The sequence below is a fragment of the Solanum verrucosum genome, unplaced genomic scaffold, assembly GCF_900185275.1.
Source record: "Solanum verrucosum unplaced genomic scaffold, falcon-dt-bn FXZP01000103.1, whole genome shotgun sequence".
Classification (NCBI taxonomy): Eukaryota; Viridiplantae; Streptophyta; class Magnoliopsida; order Solanales; family Solanaceae; genus Solanum; species Solanum verrucosum.
Window position 1 is genome coordinate 7,240,498 of NW_026020048.1, and position 21,453 is coordinate 7,261,950.

The following is a 21,453-nucleotide window of genomic DNA, read 5'->3' on the forward strand; positions in this document are numbered from 1 at the left end:
TAATCTTTACTCCTCCCTTCCATGTTTACCCGTTTATATTTGACTTGACATTCTCTTTAAAATTAATTAATAAATAAAATAATATTTTTACTATATCATAATTATTAATATTAAGAAATAAATTAGATATTATAATAATGATAAAATAAATATAAAATGATAAAATTATCTGAACAACTAAAATTGTGTGTTTATTTTTATTGCAGTGATACAAGAGCTCGTGCAACACGAGTTCAATATATGTTATTTTTTTTATCTCGATTTATGTGATCAGTAACATAGATAGAATTTGGAGAGTTGATCAAATTTTTCATTGACGTAATTTTATTTTATTTTTTAAAGTAATTTAAGTTGTTAATTATTGTAATTTATAGTACTTTTAACGTAATTTACAAATATATAAATTATTCAAAATACCTTTTTAAATTGTTAGAAATGTTTTTACTCTCTTTGTTTCAATTAATTTCGCATAAATGAAATTTGGAGAATCAATCAAAATTTATTCGACCATAAATTTTTTATACGAAGTTTTAAAATATTTTAAATTAGTAAAATTACTCGCGCTTAGCACGAGAATTTAATGTCACACGGAATTTATAAAATAATACTTATAACCTGTCAGACATTAAAACTAAAACATTATATTATCTTACATACAAGATTGCGTAGTAACAAACATTAATAAAATAAAGGAAAATGAAAATTATTATATCTTATCATTTATCCTTAATAACATAAGCATAAATTAATGATTATAAAAATACATACCAGGATCTGTAACATAAGCAATGGTGTCAGTGAGTCACTCAACAAGAGCAAAGTACACAACTATTTAATTGTGAAGAAGAAGAGGTTCAGAGTTTTTGTTATTTTAAAATGACAGGAAATCCCTCTATTTATAGACAATAAAGGGTAGTGTGAACAAATGTTTATTCTGCCTTATCAGAAAGGTTGTAACTATTTGGAAAAGTTGCAACCCTTCGGAAAGGTCACAACATTTCATAAAAGTCACAACTTCTCATAAAAGTCACAACTTTTCATAAAAGTCGCAACTCTTCATTAAAGTCAGAACTTTTCTTAAAAGTCACAACTTTTCATGAAAAAGGAAGACCAGTTTTAAAAATAAATAAATTAACAGGGAATTTTGGTTTGTGGTGGCGCCATGTAGACGGACTTAAGGTTCTCTTTTTTTTTAATATATATATATATATATGATTGTTAATTGTATGATTTATAATAATTTTTATTTTAAATATTTAAATGACAAAAGTGCCCTTTAATACGATTTTAATTTCAAAATTCACACACGTCGAATAAGACATGAGTGCCTTTACCCTCTTTTACTTAAATATAACAATGACAAGTAAAATTAAACTGAGAGAATACGTAACATGTTGGAGGTAATAACAGTACTTCTGGCGTGCACGTACGTCACGTGCGGATGTGAAAGTGTTGTTTTTTATTTGAATTTAATAAATTGTTTGACCTATTTTATTTTATTTTTTAAAAAAAAACACTAATTTGGAAAAAAGTTTTTTTTGATAAAGTATTTTTTAAAGTATCGATTTATATTTGACTAGACAATTTTTTAAAAATTCTTCCTCAATATTAAAGTAATAATATATATTTAATCAGACTTTAGTTTCCGCTACTATTGTATATACTTTTTTTTTCAATAAAAAATTGACTGAGTACCTTAATTATTGTACAACAATGACAAGTAAAAGGGGTTTGAGAGAGTACGTTACGTGTAGGAGATAGTAACGGTGCTTCTGACGTGCATGTAGGTCACGTGCATATATGAATATATTGTTTTTCATTTAAATTTGCTAGCTTGTTTGATCAAACTTTTATTTTAAAAAAACACTAATTTGGAGGAAAGTATTTTTTTTCCGAAAGTATCAATTTATATTTGATTAATCAATGTTTTAAAAAATACCTTCTCAATATTAAAGTAATAATATGAATTTGATCAGACTTTCAAAAAGTGTTAGCATAGAAAAACTTTATTTTAGATTTTCAAACAATAATTTCTAGTACCATCATATATTCTTATTTTTCAGTTAGAATTTGATCGAACATTAACTTTAAAATAAATATTTTTAAAAGAAACCAAAAAACTTTTGACTTCCCTAAACTTAACACTCTATAGATTCTATTTTCACACCATATCACCATTACATTAAATCAACTCGCAATAATAGATATTTTTTATAGTTAAACCTCAAAATATAACTAAATAATAGATAATTTTTATAGTTAGACCTCAAAATAGAACTAAACTAATTAAACATAGCACTAATAATATACGTTTGCTTTCCTCTATTAGTTAATGTATATATATAACTTAAATCTTTTCTAAATATGTGTAGTTTGTTCTCATATATTTTACAAAAACGAATGAAGACTTTGATTTGAATTCCAATAAATAGTTTTTTCTTACTTTTTCTTTATATTAGATATTTTGAAAGTGAAAAAATCAATAAAACAATCACCCTAAAAAAAAAAATGATTGAAGTTTTAGCTCACAAGTATGCATTCATATACATTATTCCTTTCTTCCATGTTTATTTGTACATATCTCGATACACCTCTTAAAAAAAATAAAAAAATTTACTATATTACTCGTAATTTTTATTCTCTTTATTTATTTTTATTTGTCCATGCTTAACATGACTCATCCCTATATCATTCTTATTATAAAAAAAATAAAATCGTGGGATTTTATCGTGATGAAACTTCTTTTAATTGTCTTCTAGCACAAGAATTTCTTTTCCTAAAAGTGGGAAAAGGGAAGATGAAAAAACAAGAAGAATTTAGAGGTAAATAAGAAGCTCTCACAATAATTATGATACACTTACGTGTAAAAAATCATCATAAATTTATTTAGGGATAAGAGTCTGAAAAATACCCAACTTTGATTGAATTTGTTGTTGCGATACTAAACTTACATAAGGACTTATTACCTTCCTAGACTATTTAATAGTGTATTTTTTACCCCCGAACTATTTAATAATATATTTTAAAGGTATATATGTGCCCACATGGACACATTACTATTTATAATTTTGTATTATTTTTTATGTCCACGTGAGCAAATATATATGTTTAAAATATGATATTAAATAGTCTAGGGAGGTAATAGGTCCTCATGAAAGTTTAGTATCGAAACAACAAATTCGACCAAAATTGGGATATTTTTAGATCCTTTATCCCATTTATTTATTGATCATTGTGAATTCACATTACAACTCCTTTTTTCTTTTCTTTTTTGAGTTTACTCTATCCTTTTTGTTGTGAGTGTTTCATAAATTTATAGCGTGGTAATGAGTGTTTTTTTTTTTTGTCAAATTCAATGTAAAGTTCAGTTCCCTCAAAAGTTCAAGGAATCGAACTGTCCGTTTCAAATTTCAGTTATAGACTTCATGTCCTTTTCTTTGACTTTTTTGTTAATTCAGTCCGTCATTTTTTTTTTGTCAAATTTTGAGTTAGCATACCTATTTAAAAAGTATTAATTGATATGGTAAATTTATTATTTTGCTCCTATTAATTGATAGGAACTCAAATATATTTATTCAGTATATTTAAAAAAAATATTAACTCAATATTAATAAATTGAGGATATAATAAAAAAAATTAAATTGTCCTTCCTTAATTTGTGAAAAATGACAAGTTAGAGGGAAAATCAAATTAGGAAATGTTTAACAAATAAATAGTGACAGAGAGAGTATTTATTTTGAACTTTGCATGTTAAGAAACAATGATTGATATGGGGATTTAATCATAATCATATAAATTGATGTTTAGATTAGGGAAGTCTTGGAAAATAATTTGAGAAATAAATAATTAGTGCTAAGGGTAAAACATGAGAAAGAATAATATATTATTTTTTTAATATGTTAATAGTGACAAGTAAAATAAAAAATTTAATGTTTAAGTTAATTAGCTACCTGGATTTTCACCGTGAATATTAAGAAGAAGATTTCTTGTTTACATTAACAATACTCCCTCCTGTCTGAAATGCAAAAACAACACTTGTTTCAGCCCATGGACCTTCAAAGGCCCAGTAGAAGTAACAAGGAGTCTGGACAATTGATGTGATGATAATGGGCCTTTTCATTACTTTTGAGCCCATAGACAATCTATCATTAATTGGGCCCAACTGCATGCAAGGAAACCCAGTGACCTTTCTAGTGGACCACCAATCTACCAAGCCCAAAACCCTGTTTCACCAACCTTTCTAGTGCACTACCTTCACTTTTTTTTTTTTTTTTTTTCTATAGTTACAGTTTCAATGGCGCTCCATAAGTATAGTTTCGTTTGCTATGGAGGCTACGGTTTGAATATTTCGCTTGTGAATATACAAATAGGGTAAGTATATACAAATTATGTATTTAAACATTTATGAATGTTTTAGAACTCCGTTTGTATGTTTCGCTTGCCAATATACAAATAGGGTAATTCATTATGATTTTTTCAAAAACAGTATACAAATAGCTAGGTTAAGCATATACAAAATTCTGAATTTATACAAATCAGGCGAATAACAAGAATTAGGGAAGCAGTAGCCGCAAATTATAATTTTCTTAAACTGTAGCTCTGGAACCTAGTATAGGCTAAATATTGTTGTTCTGCATAATTACTCTAATTTAATTTTCATAGGTATAGATTTTGAGTTAGAGCAACACCTAATTTTTGTTCTTTTTGGAATCCTAGAATGACCCACAACCACAATAACTTCTGCCACAATTTGTGTCCTTCGAGTGAGTACTTTGTGTGCACCGGATAAACCTCACTTGTGTAATAGCTAGCCTGCAACACCTAAAACTTTGTTTTGAGACTACTTATAATATACGTATTCTTATACTATACTAGAATTGACAAATAATAGTAGCATTTGTCACATGTTTTAAACTACATGCGACAACATCTTCTAAAAGCTATTACTTGAATTTTGATCTACTTAAAAAGCTTAACCATGAAACATTGATGACTTTCAAATTTTAAAATGTAAATAGTCAATGGGATAAAACCCATTGACCCTATTTATTTATTTTGAAAATTAAAAAATAAGATTACAAAGTGACTGTGCAAAAGGTTCATATATAGGTAGGACCATTAAACCATTATAAGAAGATGCACTAGTTACCACGCACCATTGTCTTCGGATCTTAAACCATAATTCCTTTTTAATCTCAATTAATCTCTAACTAATTAATTATATTATGTTACACATAGATACGTGTTACAAAAATAATAATAATAATAATAAAGATAGTGACAAATGACAATATATATTTTATTTATTGTTTAAGAAGTCTGATTAGATATATACTGAAAAACAACAAAATTAGTAAGTGGGTGAGCATGTGCTCAAAGCTAGCTAACAAATTTGTCCAAAAGAAGACTGCAAGATTTGAAAGGACACGTAACCCCATTTCTTAACCATCTAGGTTGTTCTAATTAAGTCTGATTATCTATTATTTTAATTGATCAGAGTTAATTGTTTAAGCATATAGATTCTCTAATATCAAACGTAGACAAAATCCAATTAGCTGTACATCTTTATTTTTTTTGCTTTTAAATATGGCCGGCGAATTATCTTACTTTATGTTTAGGTAGCTTAATTTGGTGGCTTGTGGGGCTTTTCATTTCATATTTCTACATTATCATTATAATGAAAATATTTAACTTTCCTTCCAGTAGCAAAGACAAAAGCTGCCCTTCTTTGTGGACTTCCCTTTAAGCATTTGACTCAATATAAATCTTTTACTGCTACTTTATTACATAAGTAAAATATGCATTCCGTCTGTTTCAAAATAAGTGATATTTTATATTAATATCAAATTAGTGATGTTTATTTTGATTTTCAATAAGTGAATTTTACATAATCAATAATATGTGACTATAAAATAAAAAAAACACCACTTATTTTAGAACACGTTAACAATAATATGTGGCCATTAAAAGAAGGTAATGGAGCTTAGGCACTAAAAAGTCATAACCTACATATATATTAAGGCTTAAATTAGGGCGCAAATTATGGATTGTCAAATTCTATGGGCGTACATAAATTACAAGATTAGAATATTATCCATGTGCGAAGAATTTAAAGAGTGAAGCAGAAGGGGCTCAAGCTTAGAGGAGAAAGACCCAAGAAATTACCGTCTCAATCCACACGTTTTTCTTTTTAATCAATTTTTTTTTTAAAAAACATCTCAATTATATATTTATAAAAATTTTCACTTCAAAATTCAATAATTTAGTTAAACAAATGTCTAATCTTTTTTTAGACTGCATATTTTAAAAGTCTGAAAATGTACTTTCTTTCTTAAATTTCATGCGTAATTAAAATATATATCATATAAATTGAGATTATAAAATACTTTTATCACTTTTATTTGTTATAACTGTACTAAAAATAGATGTTCTTTTCTACTAATCCAAATCAAAAAAATCAAAAACTAATTTATCACTTTATATCTACTTCCTAACGAATGAATAACTAATATCTATATGACTTTTAAAATATATCATATTAAATATGAAAAAGTAAACATGAACGAAGCGATAAAACTTTTTTTGAAGTGTAAGGGTGGAGGGAAACATGGAAGGGGGGTGGGGGTCGCAGATTACAACACAAAAACAAAATTGAGAATCCTATATTTCACTATAATATTAACAAATGAGTGGTTATATAGATTACACCAATCTAAAGACACAGAGATCCCTGGGGCTCACCATGAATGCAGCTTTTCAGAAATAGGTGTGATATAAAAATTGGACTAGCTACATACTCTACGTGTATAAATAATGTTTCCTAGCTTTTAAATTATTTGATCGTCATTGTTGACATAACACCTCCCTTAAAAATATTCAAACAAAAATATATTTTATAAATTAATTTTATTAATAATGCTTTAATATTTTATATTTGACTATTATAGACTATAACTATTTAAGACTAAGAATAGTATGAAAAAACATAGTAATAAAATTTACTTGATTTTCTATAATGTAATCAAAATATACAAGTAAAATGAAATCTTTATTTTTGATATAAAGATAAAAGTAAAATGAAACAGAGAGAGTACTAGGGATCTTCACACAAATAATCAGATATGTTTACTATTTATTTTTTCTAGTTGATAAATATAGATAATATACGGGCAACGACTAAACACATATTATTATAAATTATATCAATATATATATACATATATTATATATAACCGACAATTTAGGTTAATTCTTCCCTTTAAATTATGCAACTTCGACAGAAAGGAACACCAACAAATATATAGGTGATTACAAATGATCCGTGGAAGAGAATTAGTAGGCATGTGTAAGGAAATTAACTAATACTCTTATATATATATATAAGTATTACAAAGGAAAAATAGTTCATTTTTTTGTGAAAAAAAGTAATTAATGGTTGAATGAGCAAATGTGCGGACTAATTAAAGGAAGTGTTGGGTTATGAAGGGTGATTAGGGCATCATGCGGAAGCTTATAATTGCAATTAAGATGGTGATAAATTAGATGACAAATAAAGCGATACTAAAACATAATATTATTAATATGAAAACTAATTTAAAAGAAAAATATTATAACTGTTGAGAGAATAAATCTCCCCATAAACTAAACTCTTTAACTGTCTACATTGTGGATACTATTGTGTTATGCTATGAGAATAGGAATCATCAATTTATAGATCTCCAAACATTTCCTCTAAGGAAATAATAAACCAAATATAAGAAAATTATATTTTACTTTCAGAAAAAATTCAAGCATTTATGATAATACTTTGACTTTTCTTTAAGGAAAAAAATAAACTTCAAATAAGGTAAGAAAATCAGGGCAAAACCCTAACAGGTAGATGTAACTAAAAAAAAAGGATAAGGGTTTGAAAAATACCCCAACTTTGGTCGGATTTGCTGTTGCGATACTAAACTTTCATGAGGACCTATTACCTCCCTAGACTATTTAATACCGTATTTTTTACCCCTAAACTATTTAATAATGTATTTTAAAGGTATATATGTGCCCACGTGGACACATTACTATTTATAATTTTACATTATTTTTTATGTCCACGTGGGCAAATATATATGTTTAAAATACGGTATTAAATAGTCTAGGGAGGTAATAGGTCCTCATGAAAATTTAGTATCGCAACAACAAATTCGACCAAAGTTGGAATATTTTTCATACCCTTATCCCTAAATAAAAAGGTGATAAAATTTAATTCAGGTGTGTCTACTTAAATTAGGACCACACTAAATAAAGCATAAAATTTCTATTTCAAAACAAAAGGGACCGGAATTAAAATATAAATTGGCCAATTAAGATGATGCCTGAGAGTCCGTGACAGATAATAAAGCTAATTTTGAGATCAATGTACTAATGAGAACAATAAACAAATGTTAATGAAGACCATATATAATCAAGGAACAATTCTGATTAGCCAAAGATAATGTGTTTAACTTCAATCGTTAGTAGGAGTTTAGCATATAGTACTAGTATATAATACTAAGTCGGAAGATGGGAAACATGAGCTCGATTTGTCGGGATAAACATGGCACCAATTACTTAATTATGCAATATGAATCCATATTATTAACATTAATATTAAATTAGAAAGAAGACTCAATTAGACTTGTCAAAAAGTAATCCTTCCCACGCCATGCGCATCAAGATCAGTCTTTTGAATTCTTTTAATTATTTTATTTAAATTAAATCACCCTTAAAACAAGGACACAATCAACTTAAATTACTAGGTCAATAGGAATCTCCTATGCATAAACCCCTTACCTCCCCCCTCCCCCCAAAAAAAACTTTCTTCATCCTTATCCTGTTACTAATTGTAGGTTTAATTTAGTGTAATCCTTGTTAAACTTGTAGCTTGTAGGAACAGGATTAGTGATAAACTATATTAACCATAATTAGTCTTATCCAGCTTCTTGCTTAAGAATTAGACATATCTTATGGTCCAATTATTAAAATATTATACACATATCGCAATTAACTATGTGATATTTTTTCCCTATAATCAATCACATGAAAACAAACAATACTTTTAACTTTCTATTTTATCTTTAAATGCAAGTATTTAGAGCTACATATATCTTTGACTACTTAGCTAAAAATATTTACGGTTTTTAGTCTTTCAAAAATCTTTTTTCATCTTAAAACTTTGCATTCAGTCTAATATCAATATTTAAATGGAAACCTAGTGCATACTTCCTCCATTCACTTTTACTGGTCCGACCAAATTGGAATTAGAATAAGAGTGAGGACCATGGAGGTTTAGCCACGTGTAGTTGGCGATAACATATTCGTTTAATAAAATGGGAAAGTGCAGGCTCCCCCTTAGTACAATTGCCAATTGTGAGACCTATAAATGCATAATGATGAAGTGAATCCGGACCAATATATATATATGAGGGTACACAAGCAAATAGGGAATCATAATTTCATATTTAACATATATTCGTTCACATGTCTATATAGTTGTACTAGAAGGACCCAAAGTATATCATTTCTATTATAGGAAACACACAGTTTTCCATACATCTTAGTTTATTTGTCACATTATCATTTTTTACATAAAAGAGAAACCAAATAATGCTTGTAATAACGGATCTTCTTTCTAGTACACTACTTATCGTGTTGGGGGATTTGTATGATCGAAGGGGTAATACCGTAAAATAACAACTCATGGTTTAAGAGTATAATAATAGTGGTATGAAGCTAATTAAACGTATTAATTAGTGCGTGGTGATAGGCTGGTTAATGGCAGATTAGGTAATGGGAAATGTACTACTAGAAAAGCAACACGTGGATGGATAAAGGTCATTGTGGTCCCGTATAATGCATTAGGGGAGTGACGCGTGTTAATAGTCGTAGGTTGCTCCCATGTGACATTCCTTGTTCTGTGGAGCTGTCTTCTTCTTTCTACTTTCCTGCATTTGCCTTCCTGGCTAACCCCACCCTCATTTATAATTTAAATTTATGTTATGCTATTATAATTTTAAGTATACTATAGTTCATATCGAAAATGACAAAGTGTATAATTTTTGTGTCTTAGAATAGATAGAAGTCTCACATTGATTTATATTACTTGGACAATTCTTTTTGATAAAAAATTGAGTTAGAGTTAAATGTCATATATTTACGAATTTTTGTGAGAAAAAATAAGTAATTATTAGTCAGGTGGTGGTTAATGGTTCCACGTATTATAACCACTTTGTTAGGAGACCAATCCAATCCATTCATCATGTTGTCTCTAGTCCTAAGTTGCAATGATCCTCTTTTTACTTTTATGGCCGTCCAAAATCCAAATAACTGATTAATACGTACCAAAAGGGTTTGGCCATCTTATCTCTAACTTATAATGAGAACATGCAAAGACTTTCATTCTCATTTTACATGCGTACTAATAGATAAAATAAGGCCCGTGCTTCTCCTCATTAACCGTCACGATATTTTAAGTTTAAATTTCAAAGAATCGATCAGTGAACATACAATATTAATTAGTATTAATTACTTACTTTTGATTCAAAAATTGGTTTCATATGTGTGCCAATTGAAAATATTACTTGATAAAATAATTGAGATACACGTAAATATAAGTTGTTCACGAACAAAAGAGACTAGCTACGCACTAAAAAATACTAGCTTTCGTAAATGTTTGTGGCAGGACTCCATATTTGTGTTATCCACCTACGTACACTCCCCTGTATTATATATATGAAAATCAACGTACATCATGGCTGATATTGCTACAACTTTATGATTCACACCTTTTTTTTTAGAGTGCAGTTGTGGAAGTGCTTGCTTTCTAAAACACTTTACTTCATTTGTCAACTCATACGTGTCGAATTATTGATCAATTCAATGTCTAGATACAAAATTATCACCGTAGAAGGGGAATTTCACTTTAGACTCGAACTACTAAATTCTTCTATCAAGTAAACCAAATGATGCTCATTGATCACTATGAGAAAATACGAAATTAATTACGATAATTTGTTGGTGATTCCTGACTAATTCGTCACTAAATAGCTCCTAGCTAATTTACTTTTCTTATAATCCGTCGCTAATTCATATATAACTAAATGAGATTATGTTGTCCGTCTCTAATTAGTGATTATAGGAACAAGCTGGACCCAATTTCACAATAATCCTAGTTCTAATTATTTTACTCATTTTAATTTAAATACTTTATTATAAAAGAATTAGAGCATGATGTAATGGCTTAGCTAAGATGTTGGGTGTTTCATGAGCTGTTATCATTGGAATGACCCAATCAGAACGTTGATTAATATTCACTGTTCTTAATCATCTCGAGCCACGCATCTAATATAATTAGCTAAGCTTAAAAGTGAGTTAGTAAAACTTTTGGGGCGGCTTGGCTAGTAATTAGCCATTGTTATAAAAAGATTAATTACCATCTAATTGGATGACAATACTGACCTAGTTAATTACTCCAAAATCTAGAAAAACCTACCCATACTAATTTTCTAATTTTTTCGAGGTGGTACAATCCCAAAACCCCAAAAACTACAACCTTACGTTACAATATTTGATTTTTTTTAACTTCATACCAATAGTAACCTTATTCTTTTTCTAATTAACCCAATCAGGAAAGCCAAACACAACCATTCTTCTCCTATTAACTAGCCTTCTGTCAACACCTTGTCTATAAATATATATACTATAGTTCTAATATTAGACAAAATGATTAATTTATGTACCATTGACTGCCACATTACCCCCTTAGACTATTGGCTTAAACAGTGATCCCACATGCATTATTCTAATTTGATCTTTAATTTGTCTTTCCAAATTTACGCTTCTCTCCTCTAGCCAATCCAATATGGATTTTACTTATAGTGACATATATACGTTAACATATTCGGTTATTAATTGAGTTCATTTTGATACGTTTTATTCAACATATGTAAGGGTTGCGCTGATTATTTGGTCATGTGTTTAATTTTTTCAAAATTTGTTTCTCTTGTTATAGATAGTACTTATACTAATTGCTCTTATTTGTTTTTAGATAATTTCATAATGTAAAATTATATACACGTGTATTGAAGTTTAAACTAATCCCACACGAGTATATGACTTTTCTTGATTTTCCCTTCTAGTGTTTGAAATTGATGACAAGACTATGCAACGGTGTAGCATTAATTTACATACGATGAATTAGAGTTTCAAATGACACGTATTGATTTGTGCCCTCTATCCTGAACATTTATGTAGTTAACCCTGTTAGGACCGAAATAAGCAGGTGTAATGCGGAAACTAGCAAAACAAACCTCAAAAGACCATGAGTAAGAAGACAAACGAGAAATATACCAAAAGAGACAGATTTAACGTGGTTCGGTCAATCAACCTACGTCCACAAAGGAGATGAGCAATCCACTATAAATATGAGAGTACAAAATATAGAGAGAAACAACCTCAAACAATTCACTTGGAATACAAGGAGGTACACAAAATTCTCCCCCATAACCGCAACTCTCAAAACCCTAGGACTACATTGTGAATGCTAATTAAGTTAGAAGGAACAAACCTATATTTATAGAGTCCTAAACCTTTCCTACAAGAAAAGGACTAATAAAATATTAAAACTTTTCCTAAAAGGAAAACCTATTTATGGTAAGAAATCAGGGCAAATAAACCCCAACAAACCCCATCAAAGATTATGAAGTTTGGGTATGAATAACCCTTTTGATACAAAATACTAGAGTAACTTTCACATATAGCAAACATAAAAATCATATTTGTATGTTATAGTTATAGGTTGCATAATTGCACTCCATAGCAAATTTTATGTTTGCTATGGAGCTTTTGATTTGTATAATTCGCTATATACATCCAATTTTATACAAATTTCTAGTTTTGTATAAATTCATTTATACATTATAATTTGTATAATAAAATCTGTATTTGTATAATTATAAGTGTATAGGACGAAAATATATGTATTTGTATTTGTATATACACTTTTCTCTCGCTTTATACAAACACAAACGCATTTTATACCGAAATGTATAAAATGACTAATTGTATACCGAATCAGATGACAAAAAAATGAAATGTTTGCTGCGAATTACAAATAAAATAAACTATGGCTATAGCATTTAATTTGAATTAATAATTTGCTATTTCATACAATTTTCCCAAAATACTATTCCCCTAAATTATGAGATTTGCGAGAGCAAATTCAAATTAGTCAAGTTTCAAATGAGTATCGAAAACCCACAGAGAAACAAAAGAGGTAATTCAGTCGCTTAGGGTATATTATATGGTTGATGCGTGTGACAGTCATGTATATTCCTCAGACCAATAGTTCAAAAACCATCGTAATCAAAAGGGCGTTGTGGAGAAGAGACTAAAATAATTATTAATATCTAGTTGTTTTTTTCCCTATATTAACATGCCTCATCTCATGATTATAAATCAAGAAATATCCATATAATTCTATTGGTCCTTATCGTCTTATCAATCCTTAAAAGGTCCCACATTCTTGCCATTTTATTTACTGACTTAAATTGGTGTGTGAGTGTTCATCACAGATGAGAAAACCCCCAATATAACAATACGGTTAAAACCAATGCTAATTATTTTAATTCTTTTGTTTCACACCGATGCTCTATATACGATTTAGAATATGAACTTCAGATTAATTTGAATTTGTGTCGTGTAAACAAGATTCATTAAAAAGGAGAAACATTATCAACATTTTCTTCTCGAAACTTGAATTTAAGACACATTACTAAGAATGGAAACATCTTATCTCGGTGTTCAAATTGCTAACTACTAGCTATTTAGCTGCATTTTGCTTATATATATTACCTTATTGACTAAGTCACGTCTGGCCAAATCAGACAGAAATAATGGCATACCGTGCATGTCACCATCCAATTTCTTAATTTAACAAATTTTATCAACTTAGCTCACACTAAAAACATTGTACCCCCAAAATCATTGACAAGTGGCAATATAGATAATTTTACATACAAGTAAGGTTTATTTCAAAGGATTGAGCATTATAAATAAGGTCACACTAGCTAGTACTCACCAAAGACTTAAGGCAACAGCACCTTAGTCTTCACTCCATCTTTATAATTTTTTTTCTTCAAAAAAAAAAAGAAAGTCTTCTCCTTTTCACTTTTACACCACAAAGAAAGCAACAACAACTCAGAGAAAAAAAGATAAGGACAACCTTGTACCAGAATAAACATCATGAACCATCAGATTATAGAAGATGACAATATGGTACTCATTTCCCAGTACTATCCTGATGTTTACACCCAACTTGTACCACAACAAGGTTAGTATAATTTACCATTACTTTGTCTTTTCTAGCTAGCACACGATATTTAAAATTTACTGGTCTGACTAATTCATATTTAGTAGATTTTTCAACTTATTGTATGTAGAACTTGAGATCTAAGGGTGTAATATATAACATGCAGGAGAGTCAAAGCCGCGGAGAAGAAGACGTAAGAAAAACAAATTAGGAGAAGGGAGTGGGAGTGATCAGATGATGATGATGAGGAAGAGGAAGTTGAGTGAAGAACAAGTTAATTTTCTTGAGCAAAGTTTTGAGGACGAGCACAAACTTGAGTCAGAGAGAAAGGACAAGCTAGCCGGTGAGCTAGGGCTCGACCCTAGACAAGTTGCGGTGTGGTTCCAGAACAGGAGGGCTCGTTGGAAGAGCAAGAAGCTAGAGGAGGAATATTCCAAGTTGAAATCTGAACATGACAACAATGTTGTTGAGAAGTGTCGTCTTGAAACTGAGGTCCATTTTCTCTCCTCTTATGTCTACTTCCTCCGTTTCATATTACTTAACCTCAGTTTTACTGATTTGTTAAAATGAACAAGTAAAATGAAACGTTTATTTTTTTATATAACGAGGGAGTAGTTAGTGGTAGTATAATTTTGGGGATTTTTCAGTGAAAATAAAGGTTGAAGTGGTCCTAACTCTTAAAAATATTTTCAAGATGAGTTGTTTAATTAAAAGGGGAAAGCAAGAAGAGAACTTGTAATTATAAAATTTTAAAGGTTTAAATTCTAATGTACAGGTTGATAAATAAAAAAATGACCAAATTATATATAATGACGCTGTAAAACTTTTGCTTCTACATATCAATCATATGTAATATAATTTAACGTATGATAATAGATTATTTATCACTTTTAATAGAGTAATTACAAATTAACACTCGTCCGTCATAATTTATGTGATACTGTTTGACTAGATACAAATATAAAAAAAGAAAATAAATTTGAAGTAAACCTTAGATATTTGTATGACTATAGGTCTTAAAGTTAAGTTGAAAGGTTAAAAAATTAGTAAAGTTAATGTTTTTCTAATTTGTAATTATCTTATAAATGGCCTTATTTGTGTAGATTTATACCATCAGTAAAAATAGCCTGCTAATTAACACCAAGTTAAACTATATTGAAAATGTAAAAAATATTTATACGTATTATCAAAGTTAAGAAGATATATAGTAGGCGTAGCTATAAACTAGAAATTAGAACGCCAAGTTTAGACATGCAATATGAACCCTAGGCAGCTCGAAAGAGGCTATGGCATTTTGCATGATAATGGATCTAAGTGAACAAGCCGATTAAGATTAGTAAGGTAAAACATAATCTTTCGTACTTATATTTATTCTTGTTAAGTAATTTTATTTTAATAAAAAATCACTAGACACTCTACCTAATAGTATAAAAGCGTAAAATAAAAAATATAATAATAATAATAATAATGTCATCCTCATAGGCAGCAAAAGGAATAGACCCTCCAATTAACAAACCTCCGTACACTCTTGTCGGTTTTTTTAGATGTCCAAGTTAATCCCCTCGCACCTTCTTGTTGGGTAGTGGTATCACATGCCTTTCTTTCTCACGTGCTACTTCCACATTTTTGTATGGAATCTTATACTTATCGACACTTAAATATTTACATAATCGATCTCAATTTGCTTGAAACTGAGACGTGTAATTATTATTTTGTTATAGGTATTGAAGTTGAAGGAACAATTGAATGAATCAGAGAAGGAGATAAAAAGGCTATTATTAGAGCGATGTGATGGGGTATCGAGTAATTACACAAGTCCAAGTGCTTCATCTTTCTCAATGGAAGCACCATTTCTAGGGGAATTTGGAATGGAGGCATTGGATAATGTGTTCTATGCACAAGAGAATAATTATGTTCAAGGATTAGACTGGGTGAACCTATATATTTGATATAATTATAAAATTATCATGTGATTAATTTCTAATTTTAGGATCCCATAATTCTATTTGTAGATAAGTAACCCCACTATAACGTACTAATGTATGTAAATATATCTTTTTTTCCTTGCTTTTTTTCTAGACTAGTGTGGTAATTAGGGTTACTAGTATTTGACTATCTAGCTAGCAAGTAGCAAGATGGAATATAACTTGGATTTTTCTTTTAAGTGTTTGTCTATTACTTATCGTTGTGTCTTCACTTATTAATCACCCTTTAAGTACACCCCCCCCCCCCCTCCCCCCGCGCTTTGCTTTTTTTTTTTTGGTTTGCATCAAACTATTGATAAAACTCAACCAAAAATAAATAATCAAAGTTAGAACATGAAAATGATGTTGAAGATATAATTATTAGGTAAATAGAAGTACTTTGCGTATTTAAATTTTTAGATAAGAGTTACATAATTCAATACAATTTACATAGAATCTAATTAAGGGCTTTATATTTTTCTTCATTTTCATTCGATGTTTGACATTCGCATTAGAGTTCCCACTAAATTCAAATAAAGTAGTACAAGACCATTTTGACTGAGGGTGTTGATACCAGAAAGTCACTGAATAAATAAGTGCTTGGGTGTAATAAGTGGCTTCAGACCAAAAGTCACACAAAATTAAAGATATATAATACCCGCTAATATTAAAGGTACGTTATACACTATACCATTTTAAAAGAAATATAAATGATACTATGATAACACCCGTTTTTTCAGGATAATTTTTCACTTTGCTGAGAAATTAGTGTTTGGTTATTTTTTTTTAAAAATAAAGTACTCTATTTTCTCCCTTGCAAAAAATATAATTAAGCACAAGTACTCCACTTTCATAAATTAAAAATAAAATTAAAAATAATTTAAATTTAAAGCCAAACGCCTAATTTAATCAACAGATATTTCAATGTGTTTGGCTAAAGAAATAAAATTTAAAATTTAAATAAATACAAGTTGAAAGTTTAGAACTTGTAATTAAGAATTCATTTTGGATAGCCAGGAAAAGAGATAAGAATAGAGAAACTATGGCGGCCACACGATATGATGTAACTCCCAAAACTAGTCCTTAGAAATATACTACTCTCCCGTAGCAATTTATGTGACATATTTAATTTTTTCAAGAGTCAATCAATTTGTGTTTGATCGAGAATTTGCTCATAAAATCTTTAAATTTTTTGAAAATTATATATATATATTGTGTACTATAAGTTACAATAATTAATAATTCATAATATTTAAAAGATATGAAGAATTTACGATAGAAAATAAACTTATTTAAATCTCAAAATACAAAATGTGTCACACATAAATTGAGACAGAGTGAATGATTGATATATTGAAAACTTAAAATGGTGATAGAAAAGGAGATTATTAAATCTTTTGATAAGTTGGTTAGGAAGCCCATTTTCGTAAATAATTACTACAAAGAGAAATTAGTTAGGTGCATAAGCAAAGTAATTAAGGCCACGCAGTACACATTTTATTAAGTATTTCGCTAACGTGGGAACATTGGGAATTGAACTCTAGCTACTTATGTGCCTAATCATTATTATCCACTTTCACCAGCTGGCGCTCTAAATGATATTTATAGATAAATAGTACTTAGTATATAATTACGATATAAGATTTGTATTCCTAAAAATAAAACAAGTGATTATCTACTTACATAATTTTTAGTACTTACAAAACACTTTCCATGAAATATAATGTTGACCAAACAACAGATCATGCTGCTGCCATAGTTTTGGCTTACTTTGTCCAAAATCAAAATTTGTACTACCTGCATGCATGTGACCAAATATTCAACAAAGATGATTCGATTCCCACTTGTTCATATCTTTTTCCATAATACTTCCAGCCCCATAACGGGGCATATAGAATTTGGTCTAATATTTATTTAAGCAATTCAAGACTTATAAAGTTGGAATTCAAAACTTTATAAGTTCTCAATTATAATTATTCTGAAATTCAAAGCTTATAAAGTTAAAATCTTGACTTTGCTTCTACCATCGATTGCCCCAGTACCATATTTGTCATAGAAGAAGTCAGATGATGCACGTTAATAATTTATGCAGTGCAATTGGTGTATCTGATCATCGAGCTATATAGTCTAAATTCAGTTCATCACTATACATTTATAGGTATAGTCTGAATACTATTTTGGAGATTGAAGTGTTTCTTTTCTGAAAGAAGCATAGGGAGTAATATAGTAGGAGACGTGTCAAATGAACTAACAATTTCTTTTGCTTTTGCTTTTTTGTCACAAACACCTTCATTTTAAGGTTTTTCTTAATGATATATATATATATATAGTGTGATCTTAAACTCTTATTAACATCATAACAATCCTATAATTATTAGTTGGTGTTATCTGAAGCAATGAATAATTAGATAATTGGGGTAACGATAGTTCTCCTAATCCTACAAGGTTAACAAGGATTAAACCACACGTAAATATGGTACGAAAGGATAAGGATAAAGCACAAAGAGAGATAGAAAGAAATAAAGAAAGAGGTAATGTGTTGGTGTTTAATTTCCTTCTACTTTATTTAAAGGATTTAGTTAAATACTCGTCAGTTCATTTTTATTTGTACACTATAGTTAAATAAAAATATATACTACTTAATTTATTTATATCTTAACATGGCAAGAAAAAATATTTTTTCTTTATAGCGTCAATGTGTAGAAATAAACTTTTAATAAAATAAGAAAAGAAATTTAAAAGATTAACGCATAGTGGTGGGAGGATTCCTTTGCATATGCTTTTGATGATGAGTCTTTTAATATAAATAGTATTTTAATTTGCTTAAATTAATAATTTGGGTCATGTTTTTTCCGACAAGTGTAGCTCATGTTTCTCATTTTTGGACTTGTTATTATGATGTTAATTAAGTACCAACTAATTAACGATTGGATTTAAACACTTAGAGGTCGTTCTGTGTGAAGAATAAACACAAATAGTCTTGGAATAAATATTTAGTGACACTTAATTTAGTGTTTGGTTGAGAAGTTTGGGATAACTTATTACAGGATTAATAAATAGTATCGAAAAAAGTTATCCCTCCCAAAGAGTGGTATAATAATCCCATCATAATTTATGATGGGATAAGCTTATTAAATGACAAAACTATCCTCCAAATCCTTTAATTATGAACTTCCGTCGAAAGAGTAGTATTGGTTTTAGTATTGGCAACATTTTGCTGGATTTGTTTGGAGGCTTCAAAATGGAGATATTTAAGTAAAATAGGCTACTGATTTTACAAGCATGGTGAGGCAACTCTTCTTTCAGTTCTTTTATTTTTCCAGGGGTTAAATCCTTCTTTTTTGTTTCCCAAAGCTGAAATTGAGTTTTTCGGGGGTTAAATCCTATCATACATAAAAATAATTAAGCTAAATAAGATGGAGATTTTGTTTTAAAGAATAAATAACTAAAACTCTATAAAAAAAAAATTATAGATAAAAGCTAAATAAGAGGGTATTTTTGTAATCAAACCACTTATTTTTAGAAAGGATGCAATGGTTATTATTTTTAGTAGAACAAACCAAACAATTAATAAGAAATAATGTCAGGATAACTAATCCCAGTATAACTTATCCCAGCATAACTTGTATTCAAACCAAACTACCCTTAGTTCTCAACTAATCCAAATCACCCCCCCCCCCCCCCCCCTTAATTATGATGATTTTAATTCAACAATGTGTCTACTATTTATTTAGGTGCAAAGAGCCTAAGCGGTTCAAGCTATTATATTCCGAGCCTGCTTTCCATTTCCACTGTTGATGCAATAGAAGCTCTTAATGCAATATCTGGTGGTGAAGACATTTTCGCTGCTACAATTGGAGTTGACGGTACTAGTTCTGTTAGAGTAAGAGCTTTTGCTGAAATAATCAGTGCTAGTTACTTGACTGTTGGAGGAAAAATCATTGTTAGAAATGTTCACGTAGAAGCTCCTCTTTCATTAGCAGGTATAGACTTCTTTGGATCTTATCCGCTTCAGAGGTTAATCGAGGTTGTCGAAGCACGTCCGCCATTGTCTTTTCTGTCGAGGTTGCTTGCAAGGAATCGACACTCTGAGATGTCAATAGAGACATTTGCCTAATATTTTCATTATCTAACTGGCTAACTTTATATTACCCTTGTTGTTTGACTTTTTAAAAAATATATGCTTTAGTGATCCTAAATAATTTAATCATATATAAACCAACACTTTAATTGATTTCATCATCTCTTAAAAGTTTGTACATTTTTCACGTTTATTGTCTAGTCCTATTGACAAGTGACAACTAGTAGTTAGTACGCAACTGTAACACACAAGATGAATAGATGATAAAGTTACGAAAAAAACACCTTTTAGCGGTACTAAATATACACATTAATAATGAGTGTTAATTTTTTTTTATCGGCATTAGTTAATTGTTATTAGATTCAACGTCACTAAAAATTTTAGGGACATATACAAAGAGTGTTAATTGTCACTAAATATATATATATATATATAGTGATAATTAAATTATTATTATTAATTAATTAGTGCTAAAAATCATTTTAATGCCGTGGGTTCGTTTAGCATTCCAATATTAAGGGAATCCAAACAAATCTTATATGTATATTTGCTGACACCAACTAATCATTCTGTCCCTTTCTCATATATAAAAAATTAAGCACAAATCCTTAAAGTAATTAATTAGGATATGATCTACACAAGCTATAATAATTATGATTATATTTAAATGACAACTATAGGTAAAAGTGTAAGGCTTGATAGGGATGTGTCTCTCTCTTAGTGATGGTTCAATTTTTATTTTTTGGGGGTTGTAATATGCCACCCAGTCACCTACATTATCCTTCCATGTTTCCCTCCGCCCTAATTAAGCACTACTCCCTCATTTTTTATTAGTCGTCTACTTTTTTTCACTTTACACGTCTTTTAAGAAATTTCTAAATTATAAATAAAAAGATCGTTGTAGTAATTTACATTTTAAGAATTTTTTAAAAACTTTATAAATATGTTTTGTAGGAGTAAAATGGGGTAACATTTAATTAGTTTTATTTTGTCTTTGTTATTGGCAAGTTTTTTTTTTCTTTGATTCAATAATTTGTAATTGGCAAATGACAAGTAATTTGAAACAATTATTTATAATA

General features: G+C 29.1%; 1 protein-coding gene across 1 annotated transcript; it reads left to right on the top strand.

Moving 5' to 3' along the window:
* The first annotated feature begins 14,114 nt into the window (after nt 1–14,114).
* On the top strand, nt 14,115–16,486 carry LOC125822199 (homeobox-leucine zipper protein ATHB-40-like). Its single transcript, XM_049501581.1, has 3 exons — nt 14,115–14,350; nt 14,496–14,821; nt 16,051–16,486. The coding sequence occupies exons 1-3, from the start codon at nt 14,263–14,265 to the stop codon at nt 16,276–16,278; spliced, it is 642 nt and encodes a 213-aa protein (XP_049357538.1). The 5' UTR covers nt 14,115–14,262; the 3' UTR covers nt 16,279–16,486.
* Nucleotides 16,487–21,453: the final 4,967 nt, after the last annotated feature.

Bases quoted from the DNA above. Each gene is read 5' to 3' on its own strand.
- LOC125822199 (XM_049501581.1), top strand. From the start codon at position 14,263: ATGAACCATCAGATTATAGAAGATGACAATATGGTACTCATTTCCCAG. The intron at 14,351-14,495 runs GTTAGTATAATT...TATAACATGCAG, and splicing joins CCAACTTGTACCACAACAAG to GAGAGTCAAAGCCGCGGAGA. The intron at 14,822-16,050 runs GTCCATTTTCTC...ATTTTGTTATAG, and splicing joins AGTGTCGTCTTGAAACTGAG to GTATTGAAGTTGAAGGAACA.